Source organism: Oncorhynchus clarkii, chromosome 6 (genome assembly GCF_045791955.1).
Source record: "Oncorhynchus clarkii lewisi isolate Uvic-CL-2024 chromosome 6, UVic_Ocla_1.0, whole genome shotgun sequence".
In the NCBI taxonomy this organism is placed as follows: Eukaryota; Metazoa; Chordata; class Actinopteri; order Salmoniformes; family Salmonidae; genus Oncorhynchus; species Oncorhynchus clarkii.
In genome coordinates, this window is record NC_092152.1 from 78,809,635 (window position 1) to 78,822,486 (window position 12,852).

Genomic DNA, 12,852 nt, shown 5'->3' on the forward strand with positions numbered 1-12,852 from the left:
ATCAGGTCCCTTTTAGGGTTTCAGCGAAACGTTATCCCACAGGCATTCTTAGAACATGACGTTTACCTCGGTACCATAAGGGGAGGTCCAAGTTTGGTCACATCAGAACCTTAACAGCATTCAGATTCAGTCAAAGCCAGAACAGTTAGTGGCAATCAGCAACAAATATTGTGATTAATTTAGGATGACTGCATCCTAAATCCCAAATGGCACCCTATTCCCTATATAGTGCATGTATATTTGGTCAAAGTAGAGCCCTATGTAGAGAATAGGGTGCCATTTGGGACGCAGGTATGATTCACCCTCAGAGGTTTGGGAATGGAAATGTTCTGGTCTTCTATGCTAACTCCAGAGTGAGAACAGATGGCCTTGGTAAAGATGTTAATAATGACTATTCTCATATCAGCATTGTAAATATCCCCCCCAAAATCTGGCTGCAATTATTTTTTTATGAGCTATTTTTCGTTGAAAGCGAGAGAAAAAAAGCCCAATTTAAAAACTGTGGGTGTTTGATGTGCTCTAATCCCAAACGTTGTTTTAAATTAGAAAAGGGGACAATGCCACCACTGTAATCTATATAGGATGTGTCTCAAAAGGTCCTTTATTCCCTACATGGAGCATTACTAATCTCTACATAGAACACTGTGTGTATGTGTGTGTGTGTGTGTGTGTGTGTGTGTGTGTGTGTGTGTGTGTGTGTGTGTGTGTGTGTGTGTGTGTGTCTGTGTGTGTGTGTGTCTGTGTGTGTGTGTGTGTGTGTGTGTGTGTGTGTGTGTGTGTGTGTGTGTGTGTGTGTGTGTGTGTGTGTGTGTGTGTGTGTGTGTGTACATGTGTGTACATGTGTGGTAAAAAGTGTGTGTTTGTGTGTTTGTGTTTGTCATGCTGTATAGAGACACACAATCAGAGTGATTGCAATGATTGATTGCAATTACTATCTTATGTTTCCATACAGTATGCCTATGGCAGAGCAGCAGTCTTGACAAATAGACAGGATGTTGTATTATTCAACCGTTATTCATTCTTCACTCTCCAATGGCTTCTATCAACATAACTGTTTTCAAGAGACAGGGCCTACTTGACAGTCAGATGACAAGTGTATAAATATTTTCTTTATTCCTCTAAGATAATTGGACTTTGGGGTAGTTTATTGAATAATTCATTATCATATTGTTGCAGCAGCCAAAGGCAGAGGAATTATGCCATTGTTCAGTAGCGCATTGACTCTTCAGAGCAACGTGCTGCTATTATAGCGCAGGTTGGAGAGGCGTGGGCTACTACCGATCCCCTATGAGTGAGGCTTTGATGTTCGCACAGACGGGCTCTTTACCAGTGCGTCCCGCTGCTATAGGCTTGGCATGAATGGCATTCTCTATTGGTGGCTGTGCGTACACGTAGAGGAGCGCTAGCGCGGGATAAGGGTTGGCGCCTGAGGTTCATATTTTACACTTTTTAAGGAATTAAATATCAGTCAACCCAACCCGGCTGTAAATTTCGCTCGGACATGATGGATTTATGACAAACTGCATGCCTTTTCTGATGGAGTTGGATTGACGACTGACTCATTTGAGCGTCCATGCGTGTTATATTTGTAGAGATGTGTTTTATCCCTTATTCTAGAGCTGATGTTGTAGGACAAGTTTCGGACACCAAAATGTGTATATTTTTTATTTTCATATTATCAACTTTAGAAATATGTCAGTCGCTGGCCCCTCGGAACGTTTATACAAATCACTGGGCAGTGCGTATTGCAGGGGGACAAGAAGAAGCGGATAAACTTGCTGCTAAATATGGTTATAATAATTATGGACAGGTAAGACCATTACCGTGTTTTTATTTTGTGCAGCGCGACCTGTTATGATTCCCTCTTTCTGCTTTGCGGATCAATAGTCTAATGTTTTGTCGAGTTCAGCTGCTGAACTTCGATACAGTAGGCTGGCTATTTGTCGATCATAATGCAGAGACATTCATAGAGGAATCAAAGAAAAGTGACGTGTGCGATTATTATCCGTGTCTGGCAAGCACCTGAACCCCAGCGCCAAATGTACAGCTTTCGGAGTTACAGAGCGATTTTCAGTTGGCAACACAAACGCACCAGCGCCACTGAAGTACATTCTTTTCAGGCCGTTCACTTATGGGCAATGGTCACGTTGCACTGTCCATATACAACGAGACTAAACATGACGCTGTAACTATACAACGTGTTGTAGACTACAATAGGCTTGTGCACGATGATCAACATTGGAAATGGCGCTGTGCCAAAAAAGGAAGTGCTCAAATTTGTAATATTGGGTCATTTTCATTTCCCAAATTTGAAAAGGACTACATTCCAACTTGGTACACTATTGATGTTTTCACTTTAAGGATGTTATATATGACTGGAATGGGTTTACTTAATTATAATAGTGGATTTGTTCTGCTCTTGTTTTAGCCATAATAGGCCTTTACAATCCTTCCCAGGGGGTAAAGCAGTGATTATCCAGATTATTTTTAAGAGGAGTGTCCCACAGCATGGCTTCTGTTGCAGCCTTCTTATTGAAGTTGACCACATGCTATAAACAGCAATAAATGATCATGTGGTCTTGACATTTTAGTATTGTCTCCCATTGGGATTCACCCCCTATGGAACTTCCTAACGGATCTTAATTTGAATTTACTGACAGGGGATAGATACCCTTGCAGAATTCATGCAGACTGTGAAGATGACAAGCTTGTGGATGGGGGAGAAAGCAGTAGATAATCTATAGATTATTGACATGAATCTGAGGATAACAAGTCATTTAGGAGTACGGACGTGGCCCACATAACTACTGTAGCCTAACAGATGACACATTTATTCAGGGTATAAGGATTGACACAGTGTTTGCATGATTCAGAGAAGTGTGACATCTGAAATTTACGTTTATTCAATGGACCTTTGACCTTTTATGTTGTGACATTTTATATCTGCAGCGTCTGTGTACACTCAGCTTGCTATCTAGGCAATCATTCCAAATTCCTAAGAACTGACAGACTTGAATGGAGAGGGAGAGAGAAAGGCAGAGGGTGAGAAAGAGGGGAGAAATGGAGTGAGAACAGCAGAGTGAGAGAAAGAGGGAAAGAGAGAGTTGAAATGAGTGGGGGAGACATATCGAGCAAGAGACAGAGAGAGAAAGAGGCTGAAATGACAAATGAGTGAGAACAAGACAGAGGGAAAGAGATGAAGGGAGGTAGCGAAAGGTTGAGCGAGAGAGAGTGTTAAAGAAGTCCTGGTTCAGATAATAACGCGCCTCAGTGCCAGAAGTGCACATGTGCTCTGGGAATCCTGCCCGCATTTTTGGTGCAAAGTCACAAGAGAAAAAAAAATCCTATTTATTACTTCACGTGCTTTGGATCTGAAATGGTTATTTTCCTCAGAGTAAGCAACATTAGCAGAAAAAGTCCTTCTGTACAAATGTAGGATCTTAAGTTGATCACCATGTTGCAGGAGACAAAACCTTGTTTATTTGAGGTTTAAAAAGGCTTCTGAAGTTTGTAATTTCCACTTTGAAAATTCAGACTCGACTTTCCCTTACAAAAATTGTATCAACCCCCTACAAAAATGTCCATGAATTCTAATCCACATAATAATGAACTTGTCCCGTTGCTGCAGGATTATTTTCCTGCTGTAGTAAACTGGCTCACATTAAGATCCTACATCTGTATGTGTTCACAAACTTCGCATTGTTGGATACCGGTGCAAACATGTTTTTTCTCAGAACAATGTAGGCTGTTTGGTCTTAGGTAATCCTTAGATAACCAATATCATGTACTGTATATCGATTTGCATTGATGTACAGACAGTAACATACAATACAATTATATTTGATCACTTCACTGCATACTCTATATCTCACTTTACTGTAGAATGCAGATTTAAGCTGGCGTTACCCTGTCTGCTGCCCACCATGATCATTTGTATGTATACTGTAAAGATTGTAGTGTATTTTATTTTTCTTCTTCTTCTTCTTCTCGCTGCAACCCTACTGTTTGTTTTCATGTTGTTGCTGTCCAGATCGGGAGTCTGGAGGACCATTACCATTTCCACCACAGCAGAGTGGTGCGCAGAGCAGCTTTCTCCACTAGGGGCGCTCACTCCTTCATCCAGATGGACCCAAGGGTGAGACATCTACTTGGTAGTTACTTGGGGTGAATCCTAACCTAGAATTTTCACATAGTGGTCTATTTTCGTCATGTGAAAACTGGTGCATTTGCATTTTCCAGCCCTAACACCAGGTTCGGCAATTTACCTGTCAAACATCAGCACACTTGTGCTCAGATGGAGGGGTTGGAAATATTTGAGGTGTGTCCTTAAAAACATGATCCAAAGTGCTAATTTCAGGCAGTGCTGGTAGGGATATTTAAGACCGACCTAAAGCTGGTTTCAGCAGTAACGTAGATGGTTATGACATTAATATTGACAGCAGAAACACAGCCTATCCAGCCGTGACGCACACTGTCCATATGAACATGGAACAAGAGGAGCCTGATGTGCTTTTGGAGTCTGAATACTTCCTATTTAGAAACACAGCCTATCCAGCCGTGACGCACACTGTCCATATGAACATGGAACAAGAGGAGCCTGATGTGCTTTTGGAGTCTGAATACTTCCTATTTAGAAACACAGCCTATCCAGCCGTGACGCACACTGTCCATATGAACATGGAACAAGAGGAGCCTGATGTGCTTTTGGAGTCTGAATACTTCCTATTTAGAAACACAAAAAACGTGCTTTTCCCCATTTTCTTTCATTTGCTTTAAAACCAAGCATAGCCTCCTCTCAATTAAGGCTTTTTTTCTGCCCAAATCAATCGCAAAGTAGTCAAGACTGTCGATAAAGGGTTTGGCTCCCGAGACCACTTGGAGATAAATCTTAATCACCAAAGCTTTATTAAAATGTAAAGTTTGAGAGGAGTAAAACGGTGAGCTGACATTCTCTTTTTATGTCTGCATTGTAGGCAGGCCCACATTATTTTAGCCATGCAGGTCCCGTTTAGCTTTTGTGTAAACCCCTCCATAGTCTGCGTTGTTTTAATATTATATGCCCAAGGGAAGAAATGTTGGTGCCTGTAAGTGTGACATAGCCTATTTTAAAAAAGTTGTGTCTTTTGTTGTTTCATTCTCTTTTTAGGCCTTATCAATAATACATTTCATCTTGCTTATTGACAATGTTTTGCATGTCCATGCTCAGCTATAATGCAATTTGCTGTAGACCTAGTCCCTATATCAGTGTGAATTCTATTGAAGCCATGCCATTACTTAGAACAATGCTGACTGCAAATGGGTTCAAGTTCATCTATTTAGCAAAGATGGAATAGATAGGTGTACATGTTGTTATTTCGTATCTGTAAGCCATTTAACTAACTATAACGGACAAATATTGGCATTGGACTTGATTCCAAGGCAAGACATAAAAGATAATAAATACACAACTTGAAGCAACCACAAGTTTAGCCATGGAGCACATTCTGATTGGCCAGTGAGGGGCCAAGCCTTGACACACCCACAACTTGGTAATTCATCAAAACCCAGCCCTTTCCAGCCAAAGCCAGCAAGTCCCCAGATAATTGTAGTAGTGAAAAACGTGTACAAGTCTATTAATATGTATGTGTGAATTGTAAATGTGTTTTTTGCATATCCTAACTCCACCTGAGACACCTTCGGAGAGTGGGGTCACGGCCAGGGTCTGTTATCACTTTCAGCAACCCGGGAGCAACAGATGAGCAAGTACCAGAGGAGGCTGGTGGGATGAGCTATAGGAGGAATCAATGCAACGGTATCACACACATCAAACATATGGAAACCACATGTTTGACTCCGTTCCAATTATTCTGTTCTTGCCATTACAATGAGGTCGTCCTCCTATAGCTACTCCCACCAGCATCCACTGGCAAATACATAGTCACAACAGTATAACGTTAGTCACAAAAGATGAGCAAACACATGAGCTTAGGGATAGTTCCCTCGAAATTCAAATGTACATGATTTTCCACTTAGCTTGGCTGTTGTTGATTCTCTAAGACAGCTGTTGATATTTGCTTCTGTAGCAGGAGCCTACTGGGGCATGGAAGCCTGTGACATCATCAGCTCTTGTGCTCTGCTACAGATTTTGACTCATGTCTCTGGGTTAGAAATGTGGCAGACAGATGAAATATTTAATGGTAAAGAGCAAAACTTCATATTTGAAGTGGAATTTCCCTTTAAAGTTGGAATCCTTAACTTCTTATGGCTGCAGGGGCAGTATTGAGTAGCTTGGATGAAAGGTGCCCAGAGGTGCACAGAGTAAACTGCCTGCTCCTCAGTCCCAGTTGCTAATATATGCATATTATTATTAGCATTGGATAGAAAACACTCTGAAGTTTCTATAACTGTTTGAAAGATGTCTGTGACTATAACAGAACTCATATGGCAGGCAAAGACCTGAGAAGAAATCCAAACAAGAAGTGGGAAATATTGAGTCCGTCTTCTAAGACTGGCGCAAGGGTTGAACTAGTGTTATGGATACGGTAATGGTTAGGAGTTAAAATCCCATTTGTCGCCAGAAAGTCTTGTACCTCTGTTCTTCCGACCACTTCAGCCCAGCTGTTTTACAGACGCAGCCCGCACACAGAGTTGGGTCTTTAACATACCTAACATAGTGATAGTTGACAGACCATTTTTCCACTCAAGTGTCTCTCTCCCTGCATGCCCAGATCTCACCATTTACTCTGTCTGGATGAAACATAAGCAGAGAGACTGACACGCACACACACACACACACACACACACGCACACGCACACGCATGCGCACGCGCACACACACATGCACACACGCACACACACACACACACACACACACACACACACACACACACACATACACACACACACACACACACACACACACACACACACACACACACACACACACACACACACACACACACACACACACACACACACACACACACACACACACACACACACACACACACACACACACACACACACACAGGGACCAAGAGAAGGCAATCCAATCAAAATCCTATCAGAACCTCGAGACAGATACACTTGGATAGATACATAGATACATGTACCCATCACCTGTATCACATCAGGCCCATCAGGTATTACTGGAGGCCTCCTACCACCCTCCACTTATAGCCTACAGGCAGCTTTAAGAATAAAAGTTGCAGCTGTTTGGGGAGCCTCTCCTCTGGCCTTCTCCCTGAGATTATCTCACTCAGACAGGCAGGATCTCAAGAGTAATAAAAGCCAAAGCCCAAAGTCTGGAGCTCCTCGACAGAGCTCATCCTGATCATATCACGCTCTAAGCCCTGTGTGTTTAAATGAAAGGTTGGGGCTGATGCCTAGAAACCAATTTTACCTCTGTCAGGCCTCTGATTTGCTGTCCCCCCCCCCAGCCTGTGTGATTTCACCACCAACCACTGTCACAACATAACTTATCAAGAAGAGAAATCTAAACACGTCATCTATATGGTTTCTGGGCCTCTCACCACAACCACTGGCCTACTACAGTAGGCTATATACAGTAGTTAATAAGATAGGACAGGTTTCCCGGATACAGATTAAACCTAGTCCTGGAGTTTAAAGCTATTTCAATTGATATTCTCCATTGAGCATGCTTTTAAGTCTATGGCCAGGCTTAATCTGTGTCTGGGAAACGGGCCCATTGTGTACAATTAACTCCTAATATGCAATGGTTTGAGACTGCTATGAAGGCATGCACTGAATCGGAGCATGCAGACACCACATGCAATTAAAACACGTCTTTGAATTGGGACCGCACTGCACGTAAACAGAGTGTGTACGTATGCAGGGTGCTTTGTGAATTTGTATTTCAATATGTTTATCACATGGATTAAGAATAGATAGGATGGCTCCCAAATGCCCCCTGTTCCCTATGTAGTGCAATACCTTTGACAGGAGCCCTATGCGCCTTGGTTAAAAGTAGTGCTCTACATAGCAAACAGGGTTCCATTTGGGACAGATACGTAGTCATTCATTCCAATTTGCAAATCGACAAACGTGTTTGTTTGTTAATGTGTGTAAAACCCATATCCATCCATGCAAGCCACAGTGTCCCTATGGTCTCTCTACTGTGTGTGTGTGTGTGTGTGTGTGTGTGTGTGTGTGTGTGTGTGTGTGTGTGTGTGTGTGTGTGTGTGTGATGTCTTTTTAGGTTGACTGGGTCCAACAGCAGCTAGTGAAGCAGAGAGTAAAGAGATACATCAAAAGCGACACCAGAAGCCCTGACCCCAACTTCGTCCACTTCAACGACCCCAAATGGTCCAACATGTGGTATATTGTAAGTACACTACATATCTACCATCTATCCTCACTGGAGTCATATATGTAGTAGTACTTGAAATAATTGAATCAAGGAATAAATAAAAATCAGGGTCATATTCATTAGGGCACGCAGTGGAAAACTTTACTCGGCCCTGGTCAAAAGTAGTGCATTATCTAGGGAATAGAGTGCCATTTTGGACGAACCCAAACGAGTGCCCTCACTTCTCCTTGACACCATGGATCCCCCTGTTTAAGGTGCACCACTATTCCCTGAACATGTTTTTGTCACCACACGAGTCTAATACAAACTGCCTTGAGCTAATGCATCTCTGCGGCTATGGTCCGGTCGTCTTTTAGTAATTAAACCAGGTTGACGATAAGAGCTTTGGGTCGGAACTCAAGTGTGAAATTGTCCAGAGCCTGCAGTTCTGTTGTCTACTCGGGAGAAGTGTCCGAACTTCTCAGGGCTCAGGGTAAATCTGGGGTTAGGATGGATTAGATGCTATAGAGGCGATGGATGTGGGCAAAATGATTCACTACCTGAATGTGCACTACATGGCAAGAATGGAACTGTTGCCTATGCTGGGGATGGGCCTCCGCTTTGGCATTCCGTGGGAGAAGACATTTTTAAACAGACAGATGGCCTATAATGGTTTCTCTCCCACAGAGCTTACGTTGTATATCTCTTTATCCTATATCTCATGCCAGAGTCTGTTGGGGCGAGTGTTTAACATGCATACTAAAAATAGGAGTCAAGGGGCAGAATCCTAATGCTCTTTAAGAAACGTGGGCTGGGTAAATGTAGGGGAAGTGCTGGGTTGTGATACTGGGTTTGGATCCAGACCTGGTTCTCTTAAATACTTTGAGCATTTGATAGATTAAGCCTGCCTGGAATGCCAGATGGGAAGAGTTGACACTTGTTGGACTATTCTGTTCCATTGTGCCAGACAAGCTAAATCAAGCACTGTTAAAGTATTTGAAAGAAAACACATTATGTGAACCCAGATCTTTTGGAGGGGATTGGGTGATATAACATATAGAGAGACGATAATGGATGGAGAATTTATACTCAGGGTCATGTTTGTCTCACATCATCCTAATGCTGGGTGAGTTCAGAAGGGCACACCTTATCAAAATGTTTTGCAACAGAAAATGAAAATCTGTGTTCCTATTGGACAATATCTGGTAGTACCTCCCAGATGAATTCTGTTTTGAAACCTTTTGTACCTATTTAACACGACCCTAGTATCCTGCCAGACAGTTTCACTCATCTGAGGGGAACAAAATTTGCTCTTCAATGTCCTCACATTCAAATTAGGAAGTGGGATGCAAAGATAAAAAAATGACAAACTCAAGGACAACCAAGCCATCGCTGTTGAATAAAGGTAACTTATTTGTCATTTTTAAGGTTGTCAGTGACACATCGGTTGACATGACAGATATACGTACTGATTAACCTAGGACCCCAGTCTGACCACTCCTCTGTTTCCTATTAACATTGTATGTGTCCTCTGTGGTCCTCTTCCTCAGCACTGTACAGACAAGAACAATCGCTGTCGGTCAGAGATGAACATTCTGGCAGCGTGGCAGAGAGGCTACACGGGCAAGAACGTGGTGGTCACCATCCTGGACGACGGCATCGAGAGGAACCACCCTGACCTGGCACAGAACTATGTAAGTATACTATTGGGGTCTCTTCACATAGTCAAAAGTTTTGTTCACATATTCCTAGCACACAATGACTACATCAAGCTTGTGACTCTGAACTCATTGGATACATTTGCATTTTGTTTGGGTTGTGTTTTGGGTTGTGTTTTGGGTTGTGTTTTGGGTTGTGTTTTGCCCAGTGGGAACTGAATGGGGAGTTATTTTTATGTTTTGAAAGGGCTACAGTAAAGTAAAGTGTTTATATATTCCAAAATGATGTCGCAGTCAAATGAAAAATGACAACTGCTATCAGTGCCCATCCCTAATGGATATGAATAAAGATGTGTACAGAATATAACACAGAAAATAACAGAACGTCCACCACCACCACCGTAGTTGCTGGAAAGGACAATGTGAAAAGAAAATACCCGGCCAGAACAGTTTGAACAGAAAGGGTACGTCCACAGAAACAAGACACCCACACTGCTAGTATTTGTTGAGGCCATAACAACACACCACCTTTGTCGGACACATTTCATTTCTGTGCCTGACACATTGGATTACGTCTCTAAATTATGGCCGGTGTTGGTTCCAATCTGTCTCTGGTTCTTTAATAGCGCACGAGATGAGATATGACTGAAATGCGGAAAAACCATGGCAATATATTTCCTTTTCTGTTTTATATCCTTCAGTGAGCAAGACATGCTTTGTTTTCTCCTTCTATCTGTCTCTCTGTCCCTCTGTCTCTGTCTCTCTGTCCCTCTGTCTCTGTCCCTCTGTCTCTGTCTCTCTGTCCCTCTGTCTCTCTGTCCCTCTGTCTCTGTCTCTCTCTCTGTCTGTCTCTCTGTCTCTCTGTCCCTCTGTCTGTCTCTCTGTCTCTCTGTCTCTGTCTCTCTGTCACTCTGTCTCTGTCTCTGTCTCTCTCTCTGTCTGTCTCTCTGTCTCTCTGTCCCTCTGTCTGTCTCTCTGTCTCTCTGTCTCTCTCTCTCTGTCCATCTGTCTCTGCCTCTCTGTCTCCCTGTCCCTCTGTCTCTGTCTCTCTGTGTCTGTCACTGTCTCTTTCTCTGTCTGTCTCTCTGTCTCTCTGTCCCTCTGTCTGTCTCTCTGTCTCTCTGTCTCTCTCTCTCTGTCCCTCTGTCTCTGTCTCTCCGTCTCTCTGTCTCTCTGTCCCTCTGTCTCTGTCTCTGTCTCTCTGTCCCTCTGTCTCTGGCTCTCTGTCTCTCTGTCTCTCTTTATCTGTCTCTCTGTCCCTCTGTCTCTGTCCCTCTGTCTCTGTCTCTCTCTCTCCAGGACCAGCTGGCGAGTTATGATATCAACGGGAACGACCATGATCCAACTCCTCGTTATGATTCTAGCAACGAGAACAAGTGAGAGCAAACATCCTTCAGTCCCCATCCTATCCCTCTATCCTTCATTTATTCCCTCCCTCTCCGTCCTTCTACGTCATCACTTCATTCCTTCACCTATCCATTCATCCTTATATTCCTCATGTATTTATTCCCCTGTCCCTCTATCCATCATCCATCACTCTATTCCCTCTTCACCTATCCATCCATCCTTATATTCCCTCTTCCCCTCTCCTTATCCTTATCCATCCTTCCATTCCCTCTTCCCCCTCCTTATCCTTATCCATCCTTCCATTCCCTCTTCCCCTCTCCTTATCCTTATCCATCCTTCCATTCGCTCTTCCCCTCTCCTTATCCTTATCCATCCTTCCATTCCCTCTTCCCCTCTCCTTATCCTTATCCATCCTTCCATTCCCTCTTCCCCTCTCCTTATCCTTATCCATCCTTCCATTCCCTCTTCCCCTCTCCTTATCCATCCTTCCATTCCCTCTTCCCCTCTCCTTATCCATCCTTCCATTCCCTCTTCCCCTCTCCTTATCCATCCTTCCATTCCTTCTTCCCCTCTCCTTATCCATCCTTCCATTCACTCTTTCCACTCACCCCTCCATTACTTGCACCCCTTTCTATTCCCCGTTCCCCATCCCCACGTACCTCCAGTCCTCCATCCTTCTATTCCTCCATATTTCCTTCCATCTATCCCAATGTACCTTTACTATGTACCTTTATCACTCTTTTCCTCCATCCCTCCATCTCTCCATCAACCCATCCCTTGGGCTATTGATGTCACACTTCCCTACACCACGCTTCTGATGTGACCTAAATGACTCATGCACTGTTTTAATGTACATCATTATTAATATGGTACTTTAATGAAACACTTTGACTTTCATCTCTGGTGGATGTGGCTGGGTGTACATATGCTGCCTTGTAGGGTCTCTCTCTCTCTCTGTCTGAGGTCTACAGGCTGGCTAATGAATATAAACAGCACACAAAGACAACTTTGAAATGTGACAGGAAAATGTGATGGCCTTGAAATGTGACAGGAAATTGTGATGGCCTTGAAATGTGACAGGAAAATGTGATGGCCTTGAAATATGACAGGAAAATGTGATGGCCTTGAAATGTGACAGGAAAATGTGATGGCCTTGAAATGTGACAGGAAAATGTGATGGCCTTGAAATGTGACAGGAAAATGTGATGGCCTTGAAATGTGACAGGAAAATGTGATGGCCTTGAAATATGACAGGAAAATGTGATGGCCTTGAAATGTGACAGGAACATGTGATGGCCTTGAAATGTGACAGGAAAATGTGATGGCCTTGAAATGTGTCCCCCAGCTGCAGTGCACCACTGTTTTATTTGTCATTGAACCTCGTGTTGTTTTTATCATACTTGTCCCACTGGAACATCCAACATTCCATTGGTGACGATTTGAGCAACTTGCTATGAAATAGTTTGACCTGATTTGTGACCTACTTTATTCTATTATACGTATTCAGTTACACACATGTCTCATCTATGGTTATAAACTGACTCCAGACCAGATAGACTA

General features: G+C 43.0%; 1 protein-coding gene across 1 annotated transcript; it reads left to right on the forward strand.

Annotated features, from left to right (window-relative positions):
- Positions 1–1,427: 1,427 nt before the first annotated feature.
- LOC139411666 (proprotein convertase subtilisin/kexin type 6-like) lies at positions 1,428–11,325 on the forward strand. The gene is made up of 5 exons (XM_071158285.1): positions 1,428–1,810; positions 4,031–4,135; positions 8,198–8,323; positions 9,838–9,981; positions 11,245–11,325. The coding sequence occupies exons 1-5, from the start codon at positions 1,574–1,576 to the stop codon at positions 11,323–11,325; spliced, it is 693 nt and encodes a 230-aa protein (XP_071014386.1). The 5' UTR covers positions 1,428–1,573.
- Positions 11,326–12,852: the final 1,527 nt, after the last annotated feature.